Consider the following 25,787-nt stretch of genomic DNA (forward strand, 5'->3'; position numbering starts at 1 on the left):
ACCCAAGCTTTGTGCAGCTTGACTCATTACACAACTTGGGGGCTTTTCTAAGGAAAAGAACACAATTATGAATATCAAGACGTGTCCGGGGACTTGGAAAGGGTCTGTGCGGGTGAAGGACAAGGGCTTAATCAGCTTCCGAGTAAATCTGTCACCGCCCTGGAGACAGATGAGGATGTTTTGGTATCCAAATACGTTTCCTTCCTTACTGTGGGAGGATTTGTGAACTCATGGACGAGGACAGTACATGGAGGGATAAGGGTCCAAAAAAGGGCATCTGTGCCTGATTCCATGTTCACTGACCCAAAATCAGGATCCTATACTGGAAACACACAGCATTCTTTTTTTTTTTTAAACTTTAAAAACTTTTGAAACAAAAGTTGGTATAACACCTGTATATTTTGCACCTCACTGACCAATTGTTAATAGTTAATTCAATATTCTTTCTGTAGATTCTGTGTACATATTCCTATATAACCACAATAGCTATCAAAACCAACACATTTAACATTGCTATAGTATCACCTAATATCCAAGCTATATTAAAATTTCCCCAATTATTCCAAAACCACCCTTTTTACTAGAGGAACTGTAACTTACCATTCATTCCAGGACACTTAAAAAATTATGTATAAAACTTAAAGTAAAAATAGACATCTTAAGTGCATAGCTCTGAATATTTACATATAGCTATGTCTAAGAGACTGCTATGCCGAACAAGGGGGTCTCTTAATTATGCCGGGACAACAGGTATAATCAGGACTGATTGCTTCCTTGTGAAGTGATGCATATTACATCTTTTTGGCAAGAAGATTGTCAGTGATATACTGTGTCACATCAGAAGACACATTTCTGTTTGAACCATTCCTGGCGATGATAGGTTTGAATGTTGGTTAAGGTGAACATAACCAAGTTTCAAGTTTTGTCTATAAGCCCCGTCTTCCCCAGCGTAGAAACTTATCGGAGGCCCTTTCAGGTAAATTAATTCCATTCAGTGAGTTCATATTTGTAAAATGTCTCATCTCCTTCCTTCCCTGCCCTCTCAGGGCCGGGGCTCTTTGCAGAGAGAGCCACTTCCACTGTGGCTTCCTGTCAGGTAGTTCACAGGCTTTTTTTTCCCCATGCAACGGCCAGGCTGTGTCCCCCCCTGGCTGTGTTCCTGTAAGCAGGAAGCATGGAGCGTGTGGAGCGGCCCACAGTTCAGCTGTCAAGGGGCACCACGGAGTGGACTGTAGTCACTTCTCTGTCGTTAACTATCATTATAGCTGAACCCTTTTTCCGGGTGGTGTAGCCTTACCGCGGGCTTTTCGCTAATGCTTGATTCCTACGAACACACTCAGGGCGCAGCGTGTGGTTCCCCCAGGTGTTGGGTGGAAAATTGCCGGCAGGAAGGGAGAAGAGTGCAGAGCCCCTCCTCTGTTTTTCAAGAACCCAAGCCTGTCCGGCATGAAACTGTAATGAGCCCAGCCCTAGTGGGGGAGCGGGGAGACTTCGCCCGTGGACCACGCACCACCTGACCACACCGGCCTCCTGTGATTCCGCTGAGTCTGTCTTCTCGGCCCGGCTACAGTTCTGCTCCAGGAAGCAAGCACAGCCTCTGGGTCAGCAGTTGACACGATTGTATTAACTCCCTCAAGGAGAGCAGTAGGTCTTCGAGGGCGGGCGCCCCCTCCTCAGGAGGAGCAGCCACTTTAGGAGAATTGGTCCCATCCAAAGACCTCTTTTTATCAGCACTTTCCAGAGGCAGCTCCCCCTTGTCTATCTTTTATCTTCCACATGCTGATAGGATCCTGGCCTCTTCTGCTGTGGCAGGAATGTTTTTGGAGGAAGGTGAACAGCTCATAGGGCTGCTTCTGTCCGTCTCACTTCCGGCCTCTGGTTCTCGGTGGTAATCGCTGGCGCCAAGCCTGCAAAACGTCTTGGTGAATCAGGCTGACGGCGTGGGGCGGGGGGGCGGCAGGTTAGAAGGTAAGGGAGGTATGGGTGTCTTCTTCTGAGGTCTCAGGCTGTCACAACACTGTGGCATCTTTTGTGGACAGGAAGCTTTGTCACTTTTCACAGATCATTTCTTTGGGTCCCCTTCGCCGAGTCTGCCTGTGTATTTGGTTCAGCAGAAGCCCCCGTTCCTCTGCCGCTTCTGCTGACGTCGATTTGAATTTGCAGCTTGCATGTTCTTTCTGTGACCCTGGAGTTCCTCTCCTGTTCGTTAGCTCTCTCCGTTTTACCAACCTTGACTTCCTTTCTGAGCACGAGGACTCTCCTTACTTCTGAAACGGCCCCTGGCCTAAGGTCCACGCGGCTTCCTCAAAGGCCTCTGTGCTTGAAACCACGTTAGCAAAGGTGTAAGTGAGCGCGGTTTGAGAGGAGAGGGCACGGGGGGCGCGTGTGTCTCTGGAGGGGTGGGGATGATTCGGACGCCCACCTGTCAGCCTCTAGATGCTCCGCTGAGCAGGGAGGACGTGCAGGGCCCACGGAGACGTGGCCACTTGGCAGATGGCTGTGAGGGGAGGGGCAGAACAAAGGGGGGAGGGCCTCAGCGCGATCCCTGCAAGGAGGCAGCCAGTGAGGGGAAAGGGCTCCCAAGCGGCGAGCCAAGGGAGGGCGGCCAGCGGGTTCCCCGCCAAGCCTCAGGCTCCTCTGCAGATACAGGGCGCGAGGCTGGGTGGTTGGCCTGCCTGGGGTGGGGATGTGTTTATTTCCAGACCGCGAGGCTGGCCCTACGCTTCCCTTTTCTGGGCGGGTGGGTCTAGAAGAGAAAACCCTCCGCATTCCAGCAGCTTCCGGTTTTGAATTTGTGAATGACGGTAGAGTCAGCGTTCTTCATGCAAAGGATCCCCCTGGGCAGGGACCATGCCTAGTTACCACCCTGAATCACGGCCAGCTCCATCTCTGGTTTTTAGGGCTACGGAACGAGTAAGAACCCAGGTCAACCCTGAACACCCTTTTGCCCTGCGGCAGGGTCAGTGGCCAGCTGTCTTCAGGGCGTCCTCAGGAGGCAACGTGGATGCCCCAAATCCTTCAGAAATGACCAAGTTGTCAGAGGGAGGCTGGGGACACCCCAGGCTGATTTCAGGGGTGCTGGGAAGGGCCCACTGCCTCAGGTGGGCCCACCAGCCCACTGGCTAATACTTGACATTTCTTTGATAAAAGAAGACACAAACGCTTTCATCCTAGAAGTAGAAATAGTGCTTAAAATGACTCCCGCCGTGATTAGTAATCAGAGAACGTTGGTGTTTGAAGGGTCGGCCACTTGGTGTCTCAAAGGACATTGTCCTGGTCCAGAAATGCTCCCGAGAGAGATGGGGCGGGAAAGGAGGCATCCTCCTCACATTTTCTCAAGGAAATACTCGTAAATGGCAGAGGAGGATAAATATGTTCCCTTCAGAAGCTCTGGGGGCTTAATCTGAAGTAATCTGCCTGCAGAGTCGTTTCTTTGAAATGTTACCTTTTGTGTCTTTAAAATTCACTTGAATTTTGTATTCTTCCCTCTTTGTTTAATATAAAAATGTTTTCCCAACAGTCTTTGACTCAGACACCTGTGTGTAGCCTCCAGCTGAACTCCCAGGAGGAGGCAGGATGTGGGTGGAAACAGCACAGGCCCGGATGCTCTCCACGCTCTGGGAGAATCCGCTCTCCTCTGTCCTCACCCCTGGGGAAGCAGGCGGCGCCCTGTGGTGTGAGTGCGGACCCGGCCGGGGTGCCCAACTCAAGCCTCCCTTCAAAGTAAGAGGCCTTCCCCCTCATCTCACTGGAAAAGGGGACTCATGTCCCCCCAGAGAGAGAAATGATGGTAGTGTCTGTGATAGTATTTTTGAAGGGAGAAGGGAGGCCACCGGCCCTGCTGCCCCCATGACTTTTCCTAAGCTTGGATTTGGTTGCTGAGTGTTGCAGAATTGTTCTGTATCTTTACCTGTAGACATTCTGACGCAAAACCTGGGCCACGTCTGAGGCCTTCTCGTGATAGGGCTCTGTGTGGTTTTACTAAGAGAACTGACACCAGCCATTCCCCTCCCCAAGCCAGGTGACCATCACTGGACGCAGGGGACTGTCACACCATTAATGTTTTTTTTTGTGTGTGTGTGTGTGGCACTTAGACCCTTCCAGAAGCCTACTTTCTGAGCCTTTAAATACATCGACAGTTGGTAGGGGCCTGCATTAGGGACTTATACCTATTTGTTTACCCATTTGACAAATAATCTGTATTAAAAATATTTTTTACATTCATGAGCATCAAAAAATCAGCATCTTACCTTTTCCTTGGGGTGGCTATCATGATTTCTACTTTAAGTCCTTGAAAATGACATCTGTGTGATCAACACTTAACTAGGTGACCTCTTCTCTGACTATCTACAAGTTTGTCAGATCAGATCCTGCATCATTTTAATGGTTGTGACTGGGAGGGGTGCTACTGGCCTCTAGTGAGAAGCGGCCAGAGGTGTTGCTAAACATCCTATAATGCACAGGACAGCCCCACAATGAGGAATTATCTGGCCCCAAACTTCAATAATGCTGAGACTGAGAAACTTGGTCTTATATAAACATTCATTCATTTTTGCCAAACACTGTGCATGTACCATGCGCCAGGCTTTGTTGCACGCTAGGTGATGGGCCCTTAACGAATACAAAGAAAACGCAATAGGTTCTTGCGCCTCACAGCCAGTGGGAGTGCAAGGCATGTAGGACAAAACCCAGTGTGCTGGGGCTTCCCTGGTGGCGCAGTGGTTGAGAGTCCACCTGCCGATGCAGGGGACACGGGTTCATGCCCCGGTCTGGAAAGATCTCACATGCCGCGGAGTGGCTGGGCCCGTGAGCCATGGCCGCTGAGCCTGCGCGTCCGGAGCCTGTGCTCCACAATGGGAGAGGCCACAATAGCGAGAGGCCAGCATACTGCAAAAAAAAAAAAAAAAAAAAGCCCCAAAAACCAAAAACCCAGTGTGCTGGCATGAAGTGCAAGGAGTTATGGGGACATGGAGGAGGTAGGGGGTCTGGAAAACCTCCCAGGAGGAGGAGGGTGTTGAAGAATGAGTAGGAGTTTGCCAGATGGAGAGTAAGGGTGGAGAACTGCCAGCAAAGGGAACAGCGTGTTCAAAGAAAGAAATGAAGAGCTGTGAAAGAAGGTTTTCAAGGAGATGGAAAATGCTCAGTAAATCTAGAGTACTGGCAGGGTAGAAAAAAGGGGGGCAGAGAAAGAGGCCAGAGGCAGGTTGGGGGTCAGAATGCAAAGAACCTTCAATGCCCAGCTAATGAGCATCGGGGCGAGAGGGAGACAGGGGCTAACCAGAAGCTTTCAGCAGGGGAGCCTTGAGCAGCGCAGCAGACACGTTGTTGTTCTTGTTGTTGTTGTTTTTTGGTACGCGGGCCTCTCACTGTCGCGGCCTCTCCCGTTGCGGAGCACAGGCTCCGGACGCGCAGGCTCAGCGGCCATGGCTCACGGGACCAGCCGCTCAGTGGCACGTGGGATCTTCCCAGACCGGGGCACGAACCCGTGTCCCCTGCATCGCAGCCGGACTCTCAACCACTGCGCCACCAGGGAAGCCCCTGTTGTTTTTAACAGAGTTTAATCTTTGGAATAGTTTTAGGTTCACAGCAAAATTGAATGGAGGGGACAGATTTCCCATATCCACTCAGGCTCCACACATACACAGCCTCCCCCATTACCAACATCCCCCAACAGACGGGAACGTCTGTTATAATTGAATCCACATTGACACATCATCGTCACCCTAAGTCCACAGTGTACATTAGGGTTGTACATTCTGTGGGTTTGGACAAATGTCTAATGATACTATAACGTATGATAACTGTAATGTATCATACAGAGTAGTTTCATTGCCCTAAAAATCCTCTGTGCGGACGTGGCTCTTAGAGCTATCTGTCCGTCAGCAATGGACGTCCAAGGACAAGGCCCAGAGGCTGGACGTGGTGAGACCAGTCTGAAAGTTGTTTCTGTTGCCCAAGAAAGAGGCAGTGACAGTGGAGCTAAGCCATGGCCATGGGGAGTTTGAGAGGAAAGAATGGGCTTGCGTGACATTCGGTAGGTAGGTGTGTTTAACCAGACTTCATGGAAGGAGTGAAAAGGGAGAGAAGGTTGACTCTGAACTTGGGACAGTGGGTAGACAATGCCGCCACTTGAAGACAGTATAGGCAGGGAGAAGACTCACGTAGGTGTAAGGCGAGGTGAATACTTTTGCGTGGGCCGAGTCTGAGGTGTGTGGTCTCTGTGGCCCATCAGACTGCAGCAATTCAATCATCTAAGCCTGGAGCGGAAAGAGAAGGGAGGCAGTGCGCTGGTTTGCTGGGCATCTGCAGACGGATGATCACAGCAACTGTGCAAGTGGTGGGCTTACCTGCGTAGAGTGCATAGAACAAGGGGAGGGAAGGACCAAGGATGGAAGCTCGAGAAACACGAACATGCAGGGCTCGGAGTCAGTGCTGAGCAGGGGCCGGCAAATGCTCAGGGGCAACGTCAGTGGAACAAGAGCCAGGAGGGGACACTGTCCCCAGAGTCCAGGCAAGAGGGTGATTCTGGAGGGCAAAAGGGGTCAACACTGTCAGAAGCTTATTAGTTATCTATTTAATGACCTACCGTATTGGACAGGGAACTCTAGTCAATACTCTATTATGGCCTATATGGGAAAAGAATCTAAAGAGAGTGGATATATGTATAACTGATCCACTTTGCTGTGCAATAGAAACTAACGCAGCATTGTAAGCCAACTATACGCCAATAAAAATTAAACACACACTGTCAGATGCTGCGGAAGGGTCCTGGGGAATAATCAGAGGCCATCAGAATGGATGACCACAGCAGGCGGGGACTTTGGAAGATGAGGGGTAATGGGTCAAAGAGGGAATTGGAACTGAGGCCATGGATACAAATGGAGGCGCTCCTTTCAAGAAGTGAAGGAAACAAGGAAAATCAGAATGAAATCTAAGGGCAAAGTCCCCCCAAAGGAAGGGCGGTGCTGGTTGTTTTTAACATGGGGAGACAAGAACATGTTTGTGACCTTGAGGCAGAGAGAAGAAACAAAAGCATTCACCAACAGAAGACAAAACTTGAGACCAGGGGTTGGCAAACGCTTTCTGCAAAGGGCCAGATAGTAACTGTTTTAGGCTGTGTAGGTCCATAGGCAAAATCAACGCTATTAGGTAGATGCTTATGTAACAGTAAAGAAAACCAGTAGCTACAAATCTTTATTGATGAATTATACAGATTTCCTAATAGAAGAATGGAATTCTTTCTTTTTAAGTGGCATTTTGCTAACTTTTTAAAGTAACTTTGCTTACATTTGGGGTTCAGAGTTAGTGTTCCCTAAAAGCCAATCAATTGCAAATGTTCATCTGTAAAAACCATTCTTGTGGGCTGTATGAAAACAGGCATCTGACTGGAGCTGGTCCCTAGGTAACAGGGTGCTGACCCTGCTGTACACGTATTTTCCTGCGGTGAGTAGTGGGTGAGGTGGGTTCATGTATACCATTTCACAAGCTCTCATGCAATTTATTCCTCACCTGGTGACAAAAGGGAATGGGCAGTTGTGACACCAGATCTGTTCAGTGCTGGACTAACTGCATCTGGGAAGGGGTTGGGGGGAGGCAGAGCATCACTTGGTGGAACTCAGAAGCGTCGGGGAAGCTTCAGGCCAGGCCAGGTAGGGTGCAGAGAGGACCAGGACGTGGGACTCGGACTGACTTGTGCGGGTGCGGATGGAGGGAGCCTGAGCTGTGGGTACCAAGCACAGGCGTGGAGTTGTTGGATGGCTTCTCCCTCTTGCTTCCCACTCTGCCAGCTTATCCCTCCTTAGTCTTCACAACTCAGGCCACACACACCTGGCTGCTGACTGTCTTTATCAGCTGGGAGTTGGGGGTTAGATGTCCCTCCTCTGGGCACCTCCCCAACGACTGCCCTTGGAAAGCAGGGACTGTGTCTCTCGTCTCCCCTCCCCTGAATCTTTGAGATCCTGGCACAAGCTATTCAGCAGATTTTTGTTGAAGGGAAAGAATGCAAAGGTAGAGTTGCCAATCAACTCTACAGACGTTGGGGTGGAGGCAAATGACTAGTTCAGTTTTTGCCACGTTAAATTTTTTTTTTCTTTCTTTTTTTGCTGCATTGGGCCTTTGTTGCTGTGCGCGGGCTTTCTCTAGTTGCAGCGAGCGGGGGCTACTCTTCGTTGCGGTGCGTGGGCTTCTCATTGCGGTGGCTTCTCTTGTTGCATGGGCTCTAGTCGCGTGGGCTTCAGTAGTTGCGGCACGTGGGCTCAGTAGTTGTGGCTTGCAGGCTTAGTTGCTCTGCGGCATGTGGGATCTTCCTGGACCAGGTCTTGAACCTGTGTCCCCTGCATTGGCAGGCAGATCCTTAACCACTGTGCCATGGCAGGGAAGTCCTGCCATGTTAAATTTGAGACGCCTTTTAGACATCAAGTGTAGATGGAGAGTAGGCAGCTGGAGATGTGAGTTGGGAGTTAAGGGGAGAGGTCTGGGCTGGAGATATAAATGTGGAAACTGCCGGTATATGAACTGTATTTAAAACAAGGAGGGTCAGTAGGGAACGTGTGCAGAGTGAGAAGAGCTATCCCAGGGCGTGCCAGGGTGTAAAGGTTGGGGAGAAATGAGGAACCAGGAAAGGAGACAGGAAGTAGCCAGTGAAGCAGAAAGAAAACCAAGAGGAAGTGAGTTTCTGGAAGCCACGGGAAAGTGTCTTAAAAAGAAGTGAGTGATCCAGTGTCCAGTGCCATTGAGGGTGAGTGAGATGAGGGCTGAGAAGGGACAATTAGCCTCAGCAACATGGTGCTTGTGGTGCCCTTGACTGAGGCTTCTTTAAGCAGGAAAGTCACTTTGAGTGGATTCAAGACTGAACGGGAGGGAAGGGATTGGAGACAGTGAGTCTACAGCTGATTTGGGTTTTGATGTAAACGGTGAGTCGGTAGTGGGGGTGGGCTGTGAGGTCCACAGGCTGAGTAGAGTTATTACTCCCTGTTGCCATTGGGAATGAGTCTGTAGGGGGAAACCCTGGTGGGAGAGAGAGTGGGGAACCGTCACTGGAACGATATCCTTGAGCATCAGGGAGGGGTTGGGATCCAGGGCACCAGCGGAGAGATGGTTCAGGTAGCAGCAAGGAGGGCTCCTCCACTGTAGATGGTGGGCGGGCAGAGGACGTGGGCACTGACCTTGGGAGGCAGGAGCACGTGGTGGGTGTAGCTGTGAGAGTTTCTCATTGTTTCAGTTTTCACAGTCCAACAGGAAGCAAGGTCCTCATCTGAGAGTGAGGCTGGGGAGAAGGCGTGGGCGGTCTGAGGAGAGAGGAGCAGGCTGGGGATAATCATCTAGGGTGGTGTGACGGTGAATGGGTCAGTGCGGGATCTGATCACCTCTCCACCTCCAGCTGCCATCGTTCTCACATGGCCTCCTCCCTGTGTCCTGCGTCTGCCCTTTCACGCTCCGTACCACGCAGGGTGGCAGGGTGATCCCTGTCACATGCAAGTTTGATCATGTCACTCCTGTATCCAAAACCCTCCAGTGGCTTCTGTTCCTGCTCAGTACAAAGGGCAAAGTTTCTCAAGTGGCCCAGACTCCCCAAGGTCCAGCTCCCCGTTTTCTCCCATCCTCACGCAAACCACCACGCTCCCCTTGCTCAAAGCTCTCCAGCCACGTCGGCCCCTCGCTGCTGTTTGAACACGCCCCACATGCTCCTGCCCAGGGCCTCTTCCCTTTGCTCTTCCTTCTACTTGGAATGTTCCTTCCATAGACGTCCTCATGGCTCTCTCCGTGCCCACCTCCTACAGGTCTCTGCTCAAATGTCCTTTACGATCAAGGCCTTCTCTGACCTCCCTAAATAAAATCGCAACCCCTCCTCCACACCCTGTGCTACCTCTCTCCTCTCCACTGCTTTAGTTTTCTTCATATAGCACAGGGCACTAGACGCTTGTTTATTGTCTGTCTTCTTCATTTAAATGTAAGATCCCTGAGAGCAGAGCCTCTTTTCTTTACTGCTGTTTTCTGGAACAGTGTCTGGAAGACACATAGAAGCCACTGAATGAATATTTGTTGACTGAAAGGAAGGATGGATGGAAGGGTGGATAGATGCTGGATGGATGGGTCAGGTTAGTCACCTGACCAGTGGGTCATTGAGGTATGCCTATAATGAAGACATTCATTGCTACATGAGCAATTAAACTCCATCCCAAGGAGGAGTTTCTCACCAACTCTAGGAACAAATAAAAGGAACACATCCTTTTATCCACTGAACAATCATTGGGGGAATTTTTAGTCTATAGCTGATGGAACCCAGGGATTTATCCTGCAGCTCCCTACTCCTCCAGGTCAGGATAGAATATCCCCGCCATCTTTATTCCCATCTGAGAACACGACGTGTGCCCATGTTCTCTTCCCTTCCAGGATCATTCCTATTTTCCTTATCCATCGACCTGAGAACAATATCCCATACGCAACAGTGGAGGAAGAGCTGATTGGAGAATTTGTGAAGTATTCCATCAGGGATGGGAAGGAGATAAACTTCTTGAGAAGAGAATCGGAGGCTGGTCAGAAATGTTGCACCTTCCAGCACTGGGTCTACCAGAAGACAAGTGGCTGCCTCCTGGTCACAGACATGCAGGGTGAGGAGAGTGGCTTGGCCTGGGCTCCAGGGATGCTGTGGGCCTGGGATGTTCCTGGTGGGGGGTGGGGGCGGGCAGAGGGAGAGGTCTGCTGGGTACAGACTGTAAGCACCTTCACCAGCAGAAAGTGTTACTAATGTCTCATCAGAAACAAAGCAACAAAGGAGCCCTAAACGAGCAACTCAATGGAGTAACAAAGTACATTTTAATAATTCATTCTAGCAGCACCTTCCCATTACAACAGGTAACCAAAAACTGGCGCTCTATATCCTCAATAGGCACAAATTCAGACGTACACATGAAAATCCAGATGTACCAAAAGATAAATTAAAATGTAAGAATTCACTCTTAATAGGCGAAAGGATCTTTCACAGTTGCTTTAGATTTCAGGCTCTGCTGGCGAATTTACAGCATGTTTTCAGTTTATACCCACATTCTGGGGAATACATTTGTTGTATGAAGTAGGGATGTCATAATTAGGTTTCCCACAGAGACAGCCCTGAGACAAAGTTGCAGTTTCCCCAAGACCACCCTCAAGTTCATTAATTTCCTGGGAGGACTCAGGGAACTCAGGAAAGCTATTATGTTCATGGTTACGGTTTATTATAGTGAAAAGATACTCAAATCAACCAAGGGAAGAGACACACGGGAAAGAGTCCAGGAGAGACCAGGTGGGAATTCCCATTTGTCCCCTCCTGGTGAAGCCGTGGGGACAGTGCTTCCCCCATCAGTGATGTGGGGGCACTGCCAACCAGGAGAGCTCCCCTGAGACTTGGTGTTCAGAGATTTTATTAGGGAGCCGTCACTGCCTGCTCGTGAGACTGACCTCTGCCTCTAGCCTCTTTGGACACTCTTATCAGAGCTTAGCAGTTACCTCCAAAAAGTTGGGCAAAAAACGAATCCTTTATTTAGGCAAGGTGAATCCTTTATTGCACGCAAATGTTCAAGTGCAAATATTTGGGAGGGGATCCCAGGAAACACTGGTAGGAGACTGAGGGAGTGTGGCAGGGAAGGGAAAGAAAGTCAATAGGGTACCTTATACCCGGTTACCACTGTGTTACTGAAGCTCATGCCTGCTGGGGAAACTGGGGGAGGCTGGGCAGAACACACTTCTCAGAATTAGCACACCCAAGGAGTGAGGGAGCAGGGGTATTTATACTCCAACTCCCTTTACTTACCAGCAGCAGGCTGTTCTAGATGGGGGTGTTAACTCCCCTGCGTTTGCCACCAGCACATGGGCAAGCCACGCTGAGCAAAGCAGGTGCCTGTGATCAGAGCGTGTTCTCAGGCCAAGAGATGCTGGTGGTGGTACCTGGACTTAGAGCTGTGTGCATGGAAGGGGTGAGGGTGAGGGTGATGGGCAGGGTCCCAACAGCTTCTGCCACAGGGGCTTTCCTATTCCTTTTCCTTTCCAAATAATAATGCTTTAAGAGAAAACTCTGAACTATAACTGAGTACCTACTAATGTCAGACATTGTCACGTATAAGAATCCCAAGCTCTATACATCATGGTGGTGAAGAGCAAGAATGCCTGTGGGTTCTATTTCCTGCACCTCCACTTTCTAGCTGTTAGCCTTGGGCAAACCACTTACCTCTCTGTGCCTCAGTAATTTCCACGTGGGGTGGTTGGGAGGATGAAATGAGATAGCAAGACATTTAGCGCAGCATGGACACATAGTAAGAGTTCCCTATTTTAAAAAAACTTTTGAAATAACCATAGGCATGAGAGATTGCAAAAACGTACAGAGGGGTCCCCATGTACCCTTCACCCAGCTTTGCCTAACGATAACACCTTACATACCTACAGTACACTATCAAAACCAGGAGACTCACATCGGCACGATGTAATTAACAAGACTACAGACCTTACGTGGATTTCACCAGTTTTTGTCTGCACTCATTTTTCCCTATTTTTTGTTTAATCTTCATAATAACCCTGCCAAAGAGATGTTATGATCCCCATTTTACAGATGAGAAAACAGAGGCTGGGAGATAATAATCTAATCCCCAGCTCACTCAGAAGAAGAGGGGTCCAAGACTCCAACACTGCTTCTGACTCTGAACCCCAAACTCTTTCCACTAAAACTCATTTACAAATTTGCAAGATTTCCAAGTATCCCTTAATGTCAAAGGCTCCTGTGAGGGACTCCTCTGAGGTCAGCTGGGAAGTGCAATGTTGTAGACTCGCAGGGGAGGCTGATCTGCAAGTTGAAGCCAGCCATATCCACTCACTTTTTTTTTTTTTTTTTTTTTTTTTGCGGTACGCGGGCCTCTCACTGTTGTGGCCTTTCCCGTTGCGGAGCACAGGCTCCGGACGCGCAGGCTCAGGGGCCATGGCTCACGGGTCCAGCCGCTCCGCGGCATGTGGGATCTTCCCAGACCGGGGCACGAACCCACGTCCCCTGCATCGGCAGGCGGACTCTCAACCACTGTGCCACCAGGGAAGCCCTACTCACTTTTGAAGAGACTTGGCTGCCACACACAGACAATACGGCCTTAAACAGACAGCTATTTTAATTAGACTGTGCAACTGTTGAGACTTCCCCATCTTTCCTCCTTCAGAGTTAATTTTGCATTAAATACAGTTCATCTACTGAAAAGCAACACTCCGGAGCTTCGCGCACGGTTAATCTTGCTTCCAGTCACTAGCAAACAGCTGTAGTGGAATGACGTAATGACGTAAATGACGTGTGTGGTTGAAAGTGATGGCATGGTGTTTCCTAAGGGTGTTTATTTACTCTCTGCTGCTGCTGGGAAGGATCTTACTATTGTCATCATCACTGTGGCACAAGATCACACATCCATTCTCTAAGCGATCCCCACGTTTTATAATTTTACTAAGACACTGGAATTAGGATTTAAAAATCCCAAACAAACCCAAGCTCCAGTCTCACTTTCTCAGACTCTTAAGTTATCCTCTCCCTGGTTGCCTCGGCTTGTTGATGAGATTGTGGCAAGTCCTGCAGGTCAGTGGGGTGAAAGGTGAGCCTGTGATTTGGCCCTAAGATCTGCACACACCGGAGACCACTGGGCTTCCTAAGAAGCTGTCACCCAAATAACCCAAGAACTCAAGTTCTGGAGAACAAACTGTAATACTGCCTTCTTCCTACCTTCCGTCAGAAACAACCTGTAGATGACTATTATCCCCAACTTGGTTTAATAGCTGCACACTATAATCTAAATTATTATCCTCTAGAGACCCTTAGTAACCTTTGCTGAATTGCTGGCAAACTAGAAAACCAAGAGAGAAGTTTCCTTTTGAAAATCAAATTCTACTTTTCCAAACATCAATGACAGCTGGTAATTGTGAGAATTGAGGAAAAGCAATTCCCAAGCTCAAGGACCTTTTGCCAAATGGCTCTTGAAAATTGGACTTCTATGCGGCTTAGAGCTGTACTTTTTAAGTACAACTTTTCCACGAAACAAGATGTCCAAAGAGGGCTTTTGCAGTTTGGAGTCGTTTTTTTTTTTTTTAAGCCCAGTTCCTATCATAAAAACTACGTGAAGCATTTCCACATGTGCTTTAGTTGTTAGCAGCTTTGAAAGAATGAGATGAATTAGTTGCCAACTGTGAAAGCTTTTAAAATGCTTACTGGTTCCCCCAAAGTGCTGTGTCTAATTTAGCTCCCAGGTGCCCTGCAGAAAAGCAGGGCTCTTTGCTTCTGTCTGAACAGCAGCATGACATGTATTTTTGCCTCACTCCAGGCAGACATTGCTGAATCAGAAAATTAACGCTTTAGCTGTCCTTTTCTTTTTTGTAATTTAATTTTATTTATTTTTGGCTGCATTGGATCTTCATTGCTGCACGTGGGCTTTCTCTAGTTTCAGGGAGCGGGGCTACTCTTTGAGGAGCACGGGCTTCTCATTGCGGTGGCTTCTCTAGTTGCGGAGCACGGGCTCTAGGTGCGCAGGCTCAGTAGTTGTGGCTCGCAGCCTCAGTAGTTGTGGCGCAGGGGCTTAGTTGCTCTGCGGTACGTGGGATCATCCCGGATCAGGGCTCGAACCCATGTCCCCTCTATTGGCAGGCGGATTCTTAACCACTGCGCCACCAGGGAAGTCCCTAGCTGCCCTTTTCTGAGCCTCAGAAAACAGTGCTCATATGAGGGAGACCCATGGAACTAGGTTGCCATCAGGCCTGACCCCCAGGGTTGGCTTTTGCCAGGGATGCTGGTTCCTTCGTCCACAGCCCAGACTGGCTTCTGGGCCGCCAGGCCCTTCAGTGAGCAAGTCGCCGGCTGGCCTTGGGGAATATAGTGACCACAGCCTGGCCCGGGTGGGACAAGAGTCGGGGTCCAGAGGAGAGGAGGCGAGGCTTGGTTGGCATAGCACCATGGACCCCATGCCCTGCCGTAAAAGGCCGGTCACTAGATGGCATGGGTGAGATTAAGGCAGCGGTCCACGGAGTCGGAGCTAGTACCTGCAGCCACGACCCTAGAGAGGCAGGAGCAGAAACGGTAGCTGGTCTGGCAAGGAGATTCTGGAAAGGCCGGAGGCTGTCCGCGCTCTGGGCATCAGAGGATTGCCTTCTTCCAGACCTGGGTGAGAAAGGATGGCACTTTTCGATTGCAGAAGGTGACAGCAACCTTGCCCTTCCCCACCTTGCAAGACAGTAGGACTTTCATTCTCTTTGAATCCCTGGTTCCTTAGCCACTCTCCCATCTGCTCCTGCTGCGAGGGGAGAAGCAAAAGGACTCCTGAGTGCTTGGAATTCTACCAGGGATGCCTACGGCTTGTTTAGGGACCAGCGTGGGAAGCTCAGGCAGCTGTTTTGTTGCTTGGGTGTCCCGCCCCCCATCCCGCAACTTCCAATGGCTTAATGGAGAGAGCTTGGGATAAGCATCAAAAGGTCAGACCACGCGTGACATCTCCAGGCCGATGGTTAAAAGTCTGCACATAACTCAGTAGTGCTTCCCTGGGTCTAAAGCCGACCCAGAAAACCGTCAGTCCTGAACCGGAATGCCATCTTTCTGGAGATGGGCAATGGTGTGTCTGGAATCTGGCCTTGAACTGAACAAAGGCCACCTTGAACTCTCTCACTGTTGTACAAGGGCTTCCGCTTTTGATGAAGAACACAGAACAGGCCTAAGCCCAAATCAGAGCGTTTCTGGGGAGAGAACTCCTGGGACAAGTGACAGGCCTCCCTCCTCCAGCAGAGGCAGTGGTCCAGGCAGGCAGAGGACAGCACTTTCGTTTCCGGAGCTGTAAACGGCATGTGTGGTGAGGCAGCAGGCCCCGCCCCTTGCTCTCCTGACCGGCTGCCTCAGAAGCCTGCCTTGCCCACTGTGCTCCCGTAAAGCAGGATGCATGTCTGAAAGGCTGTCAGCTTCTGCTGATGGAAACAAGGAGGAAAGTATGTGTTTATGCAGGAAGGGAAATGATGATGGGGCTGACGCTACCCCTCCCTGTGAATAGATGGTCCCTCTTTTCTGAGGAGACCCGTGTAACACAAATCCCGTCTTTGCTCTCTCTTCCCATAGGTGTAGGAATGAAGTTGACTGACGTTGGCATAGCAACATTGGCTAAAGGGTGAGTAGAAGAAAAAAATCAAGTGCACATCACTCACCTCTGGGTTTCCAAACACCTACCGGGCAGATGCTGTTAGGCTGATGTGGGCAGAGGAGATTTCTTGTCCTAACTGCGAAAGACAGATGTTCTTGGGATGAATTCAGTTCACTTCTCTCACTTACCTAAAATATTTATGGACTTTGTCCTCCCAGGGAAACACATTTGTTTCCTAACTTTGAAACAAATAAGAACTCTGAACACATTTCAAGATTGATTACTAACAGGTGGCCCATGGTTGGGGGGGTGGGAAATGCCAGCATTATTGGGACTCCTTTTAACTAGGAATATTCTGTTTTTCTATATTTAATATCTTCACTATTAGAAGCTTCTTTAAAAATTCTATTTTGCAACTGAGTGAACTCAATTTGCATATTTCTAATGTATTTTCCCCATACTTTTCACTAAAAAGTATTTTAGGCGGCTCCCAGACTCCCATGTTGATGATTGATTACAGGGGCAAATGGCTATGGAAGGGCTGTGATTAGTGACTATGGCTGTTGTCAGTGGTATTGATTTCCTAATTTAGCATAGGGAGTTGCTTTGCTCACTGTGGGGTGTGCCCGGAGAGCACTAAGATAACATTTTACTGGGGTATCTCTTGAACAAACTGTCTCTTCTCACTGCTTTGCTTGACCACTAATGAGGAGAGAGCAGGCTATTTGAGGTTCTTTGTGAAAATAAAGCTCCAGGTTGGAGCTACCATGCTTTCTCCAACTGCTGCTCTTCCCATGTACTAGGACCATTTGTAAGGAGGAAGAAATGGGTGGGGGAGGGGCAAGCAAGTGACTTTTAGAAGGGATGGTGTGTGTTTTAAAATGGAGGTTTTAGTATGGAGTTTTCTCAAACTAAAAATAGAACTACCATATGTCTCAGAAATTCCACTGCTGGGTATATATCCAAAAAAATTAAAACCGCTAATTCCAAAAGATACATGTACCCCAATGTTCATAGCAGCATTATTTACAGCTGCCAAGATATGGAAGCAACCTAAGTGTCCATCAACAGATGAATGGGTAAAGAAGATGTGGTGTATATATACACAAAGGAATACTACTCAACCATAAAAAAAGATTGAAATTTTGCCATTTGCAGCAACATGGATGGACTTGGCATTATGCTAAGTGAAATAAGTCAGAAAGACATTGTGTATCACTTATACGTGGAATCCAGAAAGTGCAACAAACTAGTGAATATAACAAAAAAGAAGCAGACTCACAGATATACAGAACAAACTAGTGGACCAGTGCGGGGAGAGAAGGGGGGAGGGGCAAGATAGGGGTAGGGGATTAAGAGGTACAATCTATTAGGTATAAAATAAGCTACAAGGGTTTCCCTGGTGGCGCAGTGGTTGAGAGTCCGCCTGCCGATGCAGGGGAGACGGGTTCGTGCCCCGGTCTGGGAAGATCCCACACGCCACGGAGCGGCTAAGCCTGTGACCCATGGCCGCTGAGCCTGCGCGTCCGGATGCTCCACAATGGGAGAGGCCACAACAGTGAGAGGCCCGCATACCGCAAAAAAAAAAAAAAGCTACAAGGACATATTGTGCAACATGGGGAATATAGCCAATATTTTATAATAACTATAAATGGAGTATAATCTTTAAAAAGTGTGAATCACTATATTGTATACCTGTAACATATAATATTGTACATCAGCTATACTTCAATTAAAGTAGGCTTTCTTGTGGTTCAGATATGATGAAGCTGACAGATCAGGAGACAATTGCCACTAAAAAGAGTTGTTCACAGTTCCCAAGATGAGGGGGCTTGCAGGCCATGGGGGGCCACATGGGGAAGCACCAGGGTCAGTCAGGAGGCAGAAGGAGTGAGGGGAAAACATGGATGAGAGCTTTTACTGTGGTTTTGGAGGGAAGGAATAGGTGGGGCTGGGTAAGCAAGCTTGGAATTGACTCGTTTGAAAAGTTCCAGCAGGCTCTGAGGTGTCCGGTTGTCTGGGCTCATCTGGTACCTGCCCTGGGGTGATTAGGGCGGGTGGATAGTGGCCCAGAGTGTGAGACCCCAATAGAGGAGATGGTGGGAGTAGGCTGCAGATGGGTTAGTTGGCATATGAAAGGCATTCTAGAAGGCCAGTCATTTACTATCTCTAGGAATTGGCTAACCCTGGGAAGGGGAGTCTCTCCAGGGCCAGCAAAGCCCCGGATGTCAAAGTGTCAGAAACACGGACGATAAAATAGCATGGTTAATATAGCTCACTCTCCTACAGCTGGGAACAACTTATTTACTTGAGCTTTCTGGTTATTTCAGACCATTGGCATCAGCAGTGCTTTAACAAGTACACTAATTTTCAATTAGTGTATGGAGGATGGAGAAAAGTAGAGGGATTTGAAAAAAGTGGAAAGGGGACCACTCTCTTTTAACCTACAGATCAATAAGTCTGATTCATGAAGTTCTCACCAACTACGCAAAAGCTTCTAATTTGGTTTTAGAACTAAGATGCAGTTGGCATATTTTCCTTCTCAAAATCTGCTCAGTTCCAACACAAAATTGTATTTTCCTATCTCCACACTCCATCCCCCTTGCTGACCAGAGCCCTGTCATATGGGTCAGGGAATTGGGTCATGGCCTTGGGCTTGTGAAGAGAGCACATCAGGAGGGGAGTATGATGTAGTGAGGAGAACAGGGCTTTTAGAAGAAGACTTGGGTTCAATTCTTGGTCCTGCCACTTACTTCTGATTCTTATAGTGGTAGCCTTTCTTCTTGGTGTCATAGGAATTTGGCCCATGTGATGAAAAGGGTGACAGTACAGCCTGATTTGCCCAGGACAGTACTATTTCATGCCTGCCATCCTAGCGTCCTGTCTAGTTACTCATTTGTCCTGGATAAGTTTCCCCATTGAGAAAATATATGGTACCCCTATTTACGAAGGACTTTTCCTGGACCCCAGAAAAAATTCCCAAGTGAAAGCTTTCCTTTACAGGCTCCATATTTGCAGAACATTAAAAATTCAGGCCTCATCCAGACCTGGTTTGAGTGCTGGGTTCTTATCTTACCAGCTCTGTGGACATGAGACCTGACATTCTCAAAGCCACTGATCTACAGAATGGGGACATGGGGTTGTCTTGAAGATTCCCCCAGTTTGGGCTTCCCTGGTGGCACAGTGGTTGAGAGTCTGCCTGCCGATGCAGGGGACATGGGTTCGTGCCCCGGTCCAGGAAGATCCCACATGCCGCGGAGTGGCTGGGCCCATGAGCCATGGCCGCTGAGCCTGCGCATCCGGAGCCTGTGCTCCGCGACGGGAGAGGCCACAACAGTGAGAGGCCCAGGTACCGCAAAAAAAAAAAAAAAAAAAAAAAGATTCCCCCAGTTCATCTGCATCCAGTCCCTGAAGCTCAGTACATGCTTCATAAATACCTTCCCCCCAACCCAGGCCCCAGCCTGACCACAGGGTAGGCAAATTCCATACCATTATTTGGAACAACTGTCTACCAAAACAAAGCAGAAACCTGCCCAAGAAGTTTCAAAAACTAAGGCAAGCATAAGAGTGATGATTTAAGATATCTTTTAAAAGCATCTTAACGGCTTCCAGGAACCCAGACCATATTTTTTCTCCTCCTAATTTAAAAAAGAAATCCAATCCCTTTGGTTTTGTTCTCAGCTTTAATGTGACTTATCTGGCCTGGGACAGCTGCCCAGCACCCATTAGAGCTGGTAGCTGGAGGCCAGTGCACAATGTTGTCTATTAAGTGTTACTTACTGCCTCCCTCCCAAGGAGGGGGTGGGAGAGAAGGAAATTCTGAAGTGTCTGAGAAAGATTAGATATTAGGAGTATTAGATCATCTTGTCCATTGTGTTTTTAAAAACTTTTATTTGAAGTCACATTTTTTTCTTTTTCCTCCAAAAACTGATAAAAGGGGAAGATTCTCTGACCAGAGGACAAGGGGCGGGGTCTGGGAGATGTCTTCGGAAGCCCCTGGGGGCTGGGTCCATCCCACCTTCTTACTTGCCACGTGAGGAGCAGAGGTGCAGGGAAAGGCGGCAGCCTGCTTATAGGCACAGCCCTACATGGGGTATGGGGCCCCGAGGGACAGGAGGCGGGGTGCCACTGAAGAAACTCGAGTGAAGGTCAAAGCTGCAGAATGGAGACCAGGCAATGGGAGAGATTTGCAAAGGGTTCAAGTGCAAAGGCAGCTTACAGACAGGCAAAGAAGTCCAGGTGGGAAGCAACCTCGAGCAGGGGAAGGAAAGACTGGGGAACCTGGCAGATGCCACAGGGTTTCCAGACAGCAGGAGAGGAGATTGGTGGTTGAGCACTGAGCCCCTTCTCTTAATTCTTAGCGAGCAGCCTGCGCAGGCGTCCTTCATCCGTGCTGGAGAGGGAGAGTGGCCCGCTCTCCGGAAGCCTAGGGAACGGGTGCCCCCGTCCTAAGAAGCAGCGCTCCATGTAGGCAGCATTACACGTGTTCTTTTAATCGCATGAAAAAGAACACCAGGTATGGACAGGAGAAACAGTGAGGAGGCAGGTATGACTTACTTTAATAATTATTAACAATGATGATAATAAATTTAAACCAGAAAGGTGAAAATCTCCCAAATTTAGGGTCCACCCTTTTTGGCTGGCAGTGGTCAGGATCTTCTTCAGGAAGAGGAGCCACTTATTTTCATCTAAAGAAAATATTCCCTGTGACTCAACCTGAACCCTGTGTTTGACTGTGGACGCCCCAGTAAATGGGACCTGGCTTGTTCTCTTGTTCAGTGAAGTCATAATACTATTTGAAGGGTAAGCTATTTATAATCTTATAAAAGAAAATAGGGGACCGTCATGACTTATTCATTTTAATGCAACTTTACCTGGTGGTATGAGCCTTAAAACTGAAGCATGGCATATTGTCCTGTGAGCCAGCGATAAGAATGCTGTATCCCAGGGCTTCCCTGGTGGCGCAGTGGTTGGGAGTCCGCCTGCCGATGCAGGGGACACGGGCTCGTGCCCCGGTCTGGGAAGATCCCACATGCCGCGGAGCGGCTGGGCCCGTGAGCCATGGCCGCTGAGCCTGTGCGTCCGGAGCTTGTGCTCTGCAACTGGAGAGGCCACAACAGTGAGACGCCCGCGTACCGCAAAAAAAAAAAAAAAAGAATGCTGTACCCCAATACCTACAATCCTTCGGCAGTGTTGCGTACCAAAACTTCATGTTACAAAGTGTGGCAAATAGGATCGCTTCAACATCGAATAATACATTTTCTAGGCAGACCCAAGATACTAACGGCACTGTCGAACATATTTCTGATTTGAAATCGCTTGAGCATTTAGAGTTCTCTGAAGGGAGAGGAGGAAAAAATGACTAATTCCATACCCGAAGACTTGGAAATTTAACCTAATCAAACTAAAATCAGTGTATACCAACCCTTGTTGGGGAGCAGAGCTGCACATGTCACAGTGGATCCTGCAAACACACGCACCTGTCCCCAGCCAGCAGTTGAGTTTCTGGGGAGATGGTGATATTGCGATTCAGCCACCAGAGGGCACCAGAGCCAACGCTTTTGTCTCCTGTAATCTCTCCCCCGAAAAGCCCACTTCATGTTGGTGAAAAACAAAGAAAAGTACCCTGAGCAGATTTCTTCCCAGTCTGTAAGCATTGAACCAAAAATAGGATCGATATGAATAACCACAGAGGAGCCCCTCCCTGTGGCCACCAGGCTGCCAGCCAGCATCGTGGCTCTACCTTTGGAAGAAAGAATAGTCATGCATAGGATACGTGGCATGCGTCAGGCATCCCTGACGTGGAGACCAAATTCAGGAGACCTTGGAGAGAATCACGAATGGCTTGTTCTCGCTGAGCGGCACATGTGAGGTGATAGGGCCCAGATATCAAGGCAGGCGCACAGTGAGGACAACTGCCTCAAGAAAGCAGGCTCTCCTGGCATCAGCGTGATGTCCTATGAGCCATGAAACAGGAAAAATGAACACAGCCTCCCACATTCAGTCAGCTGAGTTCCAGAAAAAGGATCAGCCATCCATGCTAAGAGCAGCCCACCACGGAGCCCTGTGTGCCGTGAGCAGACAGAGTGGCGGCCGCCACCTGGGAGGCTTAACCCAGGCACCAACCCGAGACACCACCCTGCCTGGAGAGGAAGGGCCGAAACATACTTGTGGGTGGAAGGAAATGGGATCTCATATTCAAGAAACACACCCTGAGAATAGGCTCGGGGGTGTGCCTGTGTGCACACGGGGGCGTGCGCTGTGTGTGTGTGTGTGTGTGTGTGTGTGTGGTGACTCTGGGCGACCATTTAATGCAACGCATGAATCTTCCAGGAGGGGAGGAAACAAAGGGATTTGGAACAGAATTTCCTGACATCGTTTCAGTGCTTTGCACAGCAGGCCCGTGTCGCTGTGGATCCTGGATGTTCTAGCTGTCTCACCAACACCAGGCTCTAGGGGACCAGTCTCACAGGCCTAAGGGACCTAATAAAGGCACTTTCACACCCCAAGTATCTGCCTTCCCATTCCGCCACTGCTGTCACCTACCCTGGAAGGCAGCGGGCATCTCATTTAAATCCGATCAAGACATTATGTAGCAGAGTTACTTGGCCAGTGGCTGTTTTATTGGCCAGTCTTTGCCATCAAGGAGATGTGGAGGCCCATGATGGGAACACTTTATTCTCTTCACAATTTTGGCGAGGCTGGCACTACTGGCAATGCTCCTAGTGGGTGTTCAGAGTCTCCTGGGCCCAAGAGTCAGCCAGGACCCAGCCTGTCCACAGAGCAGGAATAGCATGGCAGTCTCTTGGCCTCCCGTCCAAAGTCTCACAAAAGACAGTTCTGTTGAAGTGACTGGAGTTGGAGCCATGGGCTTCCTCCTACTTCCCCGACACTACTCACTATTTACCCCCCTGCCCGGTCCATGCCCAGAACCAGAGGGACACAGCCAGGCCCCTAGTCTTTTGTCTTCCAGATTCAGAGACAAGTCTGAACTGAAAGATCTCGAAAGATTGATGGACTCGAGACCGCCCCCTGCAGGACAGGCTGGTAGACAGCAGCTCAGTCTCAGACTGCTTGTTTCATGCTGTCTTGTCCCCTGTATCCCCTCCTTGGCTCTCTTGGGTCCCAGCTTCAGATTCCATTTCAGATATTAAGGCGAGGACCGCATGCTTCCCGCACAGCCACGGGGACGGGCCTCCTGGCCTCAAGAACGGACCCATAGTAGACATCTGGGGCTCCCTCTTCTCCCCTGGGGCCCCTCTCTGCTCCCTCGTCCTAGGGCTCACATCACAGAGGCCCCCCTGATTTGGGGCGCCTTCAGAAGGCGTCAGAGCAGAAGGCTGGCAAGTGTGCAGGGCTGCTGGAATGGCCTTGCTAGCAGAAGCCGAGAACCAGACCGTGGGCGTGCCGCTGCGCTCCGGCTTTCTCCCAGCCTGGGTGGATGTAGGGAAGAAAGTACCAGGGCTTGTTTCCATGGAGGCACTGTGGCTCCTGCTTAATGGAGGCCTGAGGGCAGGGGCTGTGGCGGCCTCGAGAAGGACAGAGAGGCTGGCAGCCATGCGAAGGAGCCAGGCTTTGTTCTAAGGGAGGTGGAGCCTTCTGAGCCGTTGTGTGACCGTGATCTGACTTATACCCGGGGTGGCCATGGCATGCGCCCCGGACAAGGCGAGAAGCAAAGACGACCACCAGGAGGCCCTGGCGATGGGGAGGCCGGGGTGGGTGGTGCTGGCTGGACCGGGCTTCCCATGGTGTTTGGGGGAGGCCGGGGTGGGTGGTGCTGGCTGGACCGGGCTTCCCATGGTGTTTGGGGGAGGCCAGGGTGGGTGGTGCTGGCTGGACCGGGCTTCCCATGGTGTTTGGGGGCTGAGGCCCCCTGTCTAGAGGGGACCTCCAAGGTCAGCTTGGAGACGGGAGCATAATACAACTTCTCTGGGCAATGGATTTGGTTACGGTACATCGTCCCCCCCAGAAGGCCCAGTGACTCTTACGGTAGCAGCTTGCAAAGTGGTCGTGTGAAAACAAGATGGCTGTTGTCAAATAATCTGGGAGACCTGACTTGAATAAGTGTAGGAGGTTTCCTCCGTGTGAGACTTCACAGGGTCTTTCAAGAGCCGGTGTGTATTTTGAACCCCAAGGGGGCAAGGAGAGCGATTATATAGCATTTTTCACAGTATTTACAACACAGAATTATTATTTTTTTCAAAGCATCTAATGGGGCTCTTGTTCCTTGGAATGTATTTTGGGAAATACTGAGTACCCACAAGAGAAATGACAGCATGGCTTATGAACCTTCCACAAACGGCCTCTGGCCTCGTCTCTCCTCAGGACGCCTGGTCTGCTCAGAACATCCTCTGAACTTTTGTCCATGCTGTTACCCCTGCCACATAATCCCAGAGCCATTATTCCTCCATGAAACATCCTTAGAACCCACCAGGCAGTGGGGAAAAAAATCACATCCCTGGGTTACTGGAGCCCTTTATCACAGCATAATGTAATTATTTGTTTACGTGTCCGTTTCCCCTGCAAGATGCCAGCTTTCTGGAAAAGAGCCACGTACATTATTAATCCTTTTTAATCCCCCTACGATGTCTGCCATACAGCTCGTGCCCAGTGAATGAAGAAATGAATGAACAAACATGAAGAAATGGAGATACTGATGGAATGGCAGGAATTACTAGATGGTTCCAGAGCGGGCAGCTCCCTTAGCGCCCTTTCTTTTCCACGTAGGTGACAATCGATTCTACCTGTTCCTAGATTCAGCCCCGGCTTTATTTTGCACACAGACACGGCACACGCCCACCCCCTCCCCAAACTAGGGGGTTTCTTTCAATTCCTCCCCGCCATCCTCAACCTGAATTCCAAGTCCTTCTAGCCGTTCCTCATAAATTAAAATTTTCTTTAGAAAGCATCTCAGACTAAAACCTCTGTTATAAATAGTTTCTGGCTTGCTTCTAAAAGGGTTACCAATGTGTGGGGACTTTCTATAGGTTTTTCTTGTCTCACCGAGTTTTCTTTAAACGAGTCTTTTATTAAGCCAGACAAGAACCTTGATTTCTTCCACGCAGCCAGAGGTGGGAGTTTTCTGCGGCTTTGCTCCACCCCCTCCCCTCTCTGGGCGTGTTTGGAGGCAGTAAATTGCACAGGGAATCTGTGCTAAGCTGAGGGAGAAGCCGACAATTGCTGTCAAGTGGTGGTTTTCCTATGAGTCCGAAAGGCCGTGCCATCCATTATCAGCAAGAGAGGAAACAGGACTCGCTTTTTTTTTTTTTTTTTGTGGTACGCGGGCCTCTCACTGTTGTGGCCCCTCCCGTTGCGGAGCACAGGCTCCGGACGCGCAGGCTCAGCGGCCATGGCTCACGGGCCCAGCCGCTTCGCGGCATGTGGGATCCTCTGGGACCGGGGCACGAACCCGTGTCCCCTGCATCGGCAGGGGGACTCTCAACCACTGCACCACCAGGGAAGCCCAAGGGGACTCGCTTTTAAGCAAGAAGTCAGCCTAGCACGGTTTCCAACACATTTTGAATAAATCTGTGTAATCCTCAACAAAATATTAGCCAACAGAATCCAACAACACATAAAAAGGACCATAAAAAAAAAAAAAAGGACCATATACCATGATCAAGTTGGATTCATTCCAGGGTCACAAGGATGGTTCAACATATGCAAATCAATCAGTGT

General features: G+C 49.5%; 1 protein-coding gene and 1 pseudogene across 2 annotated transcripts in view; one reads left to right on the plus strand and one right to left on the minus strand.

Moving 5' to 3' along the window:
* ALPK2 (alpha kinase 2) overlaps positions 1-25,787 on the plus strand; it is a gene marked incomplete at both ends in the record, with an annotated part of 115,820 nt that overhangs the window by 85,481 nt on the left and 4,552 nt on the right. The window contains 2 exon segments of the mRNA XM_082853600.1: positions 10,393-10,610; positions 16,088-16,136. Of these exon segments, the coding sequence (XP_082709726.1) occupies positions 10,393-10,610; positions 16,088-16,136 (267 nt within the window).
* LOC309970578 (developmental pluripotency-associated protein 4-like) lies at positions 1,294-3,920 on the minus strand (annotated as a pseudogene). Its single transcript has 4 exons — positions 3,911-3,920; positions 3,537-3,649; positions 1,938-2,094; positions 1,294-1,733 (listed from the first exon to the last, which is right to left on the minus strand). The product of its transcript is annotated as a developmental pluripotency-associated protein 4-like (transcript).

The sequence above is a fragment of the Leucopleurus acutus genome (genome assembly GCF_964270905.1).
Source record: "Leucopleurus acutus genome assembly, chromosome: 13".
Lineage (NCBI taxonomy): Eukaryota > Metazoa > Chordata > Mammalia > Artiodactyla > Delphinidae > Leucopleurus > Leucopleurus acutus.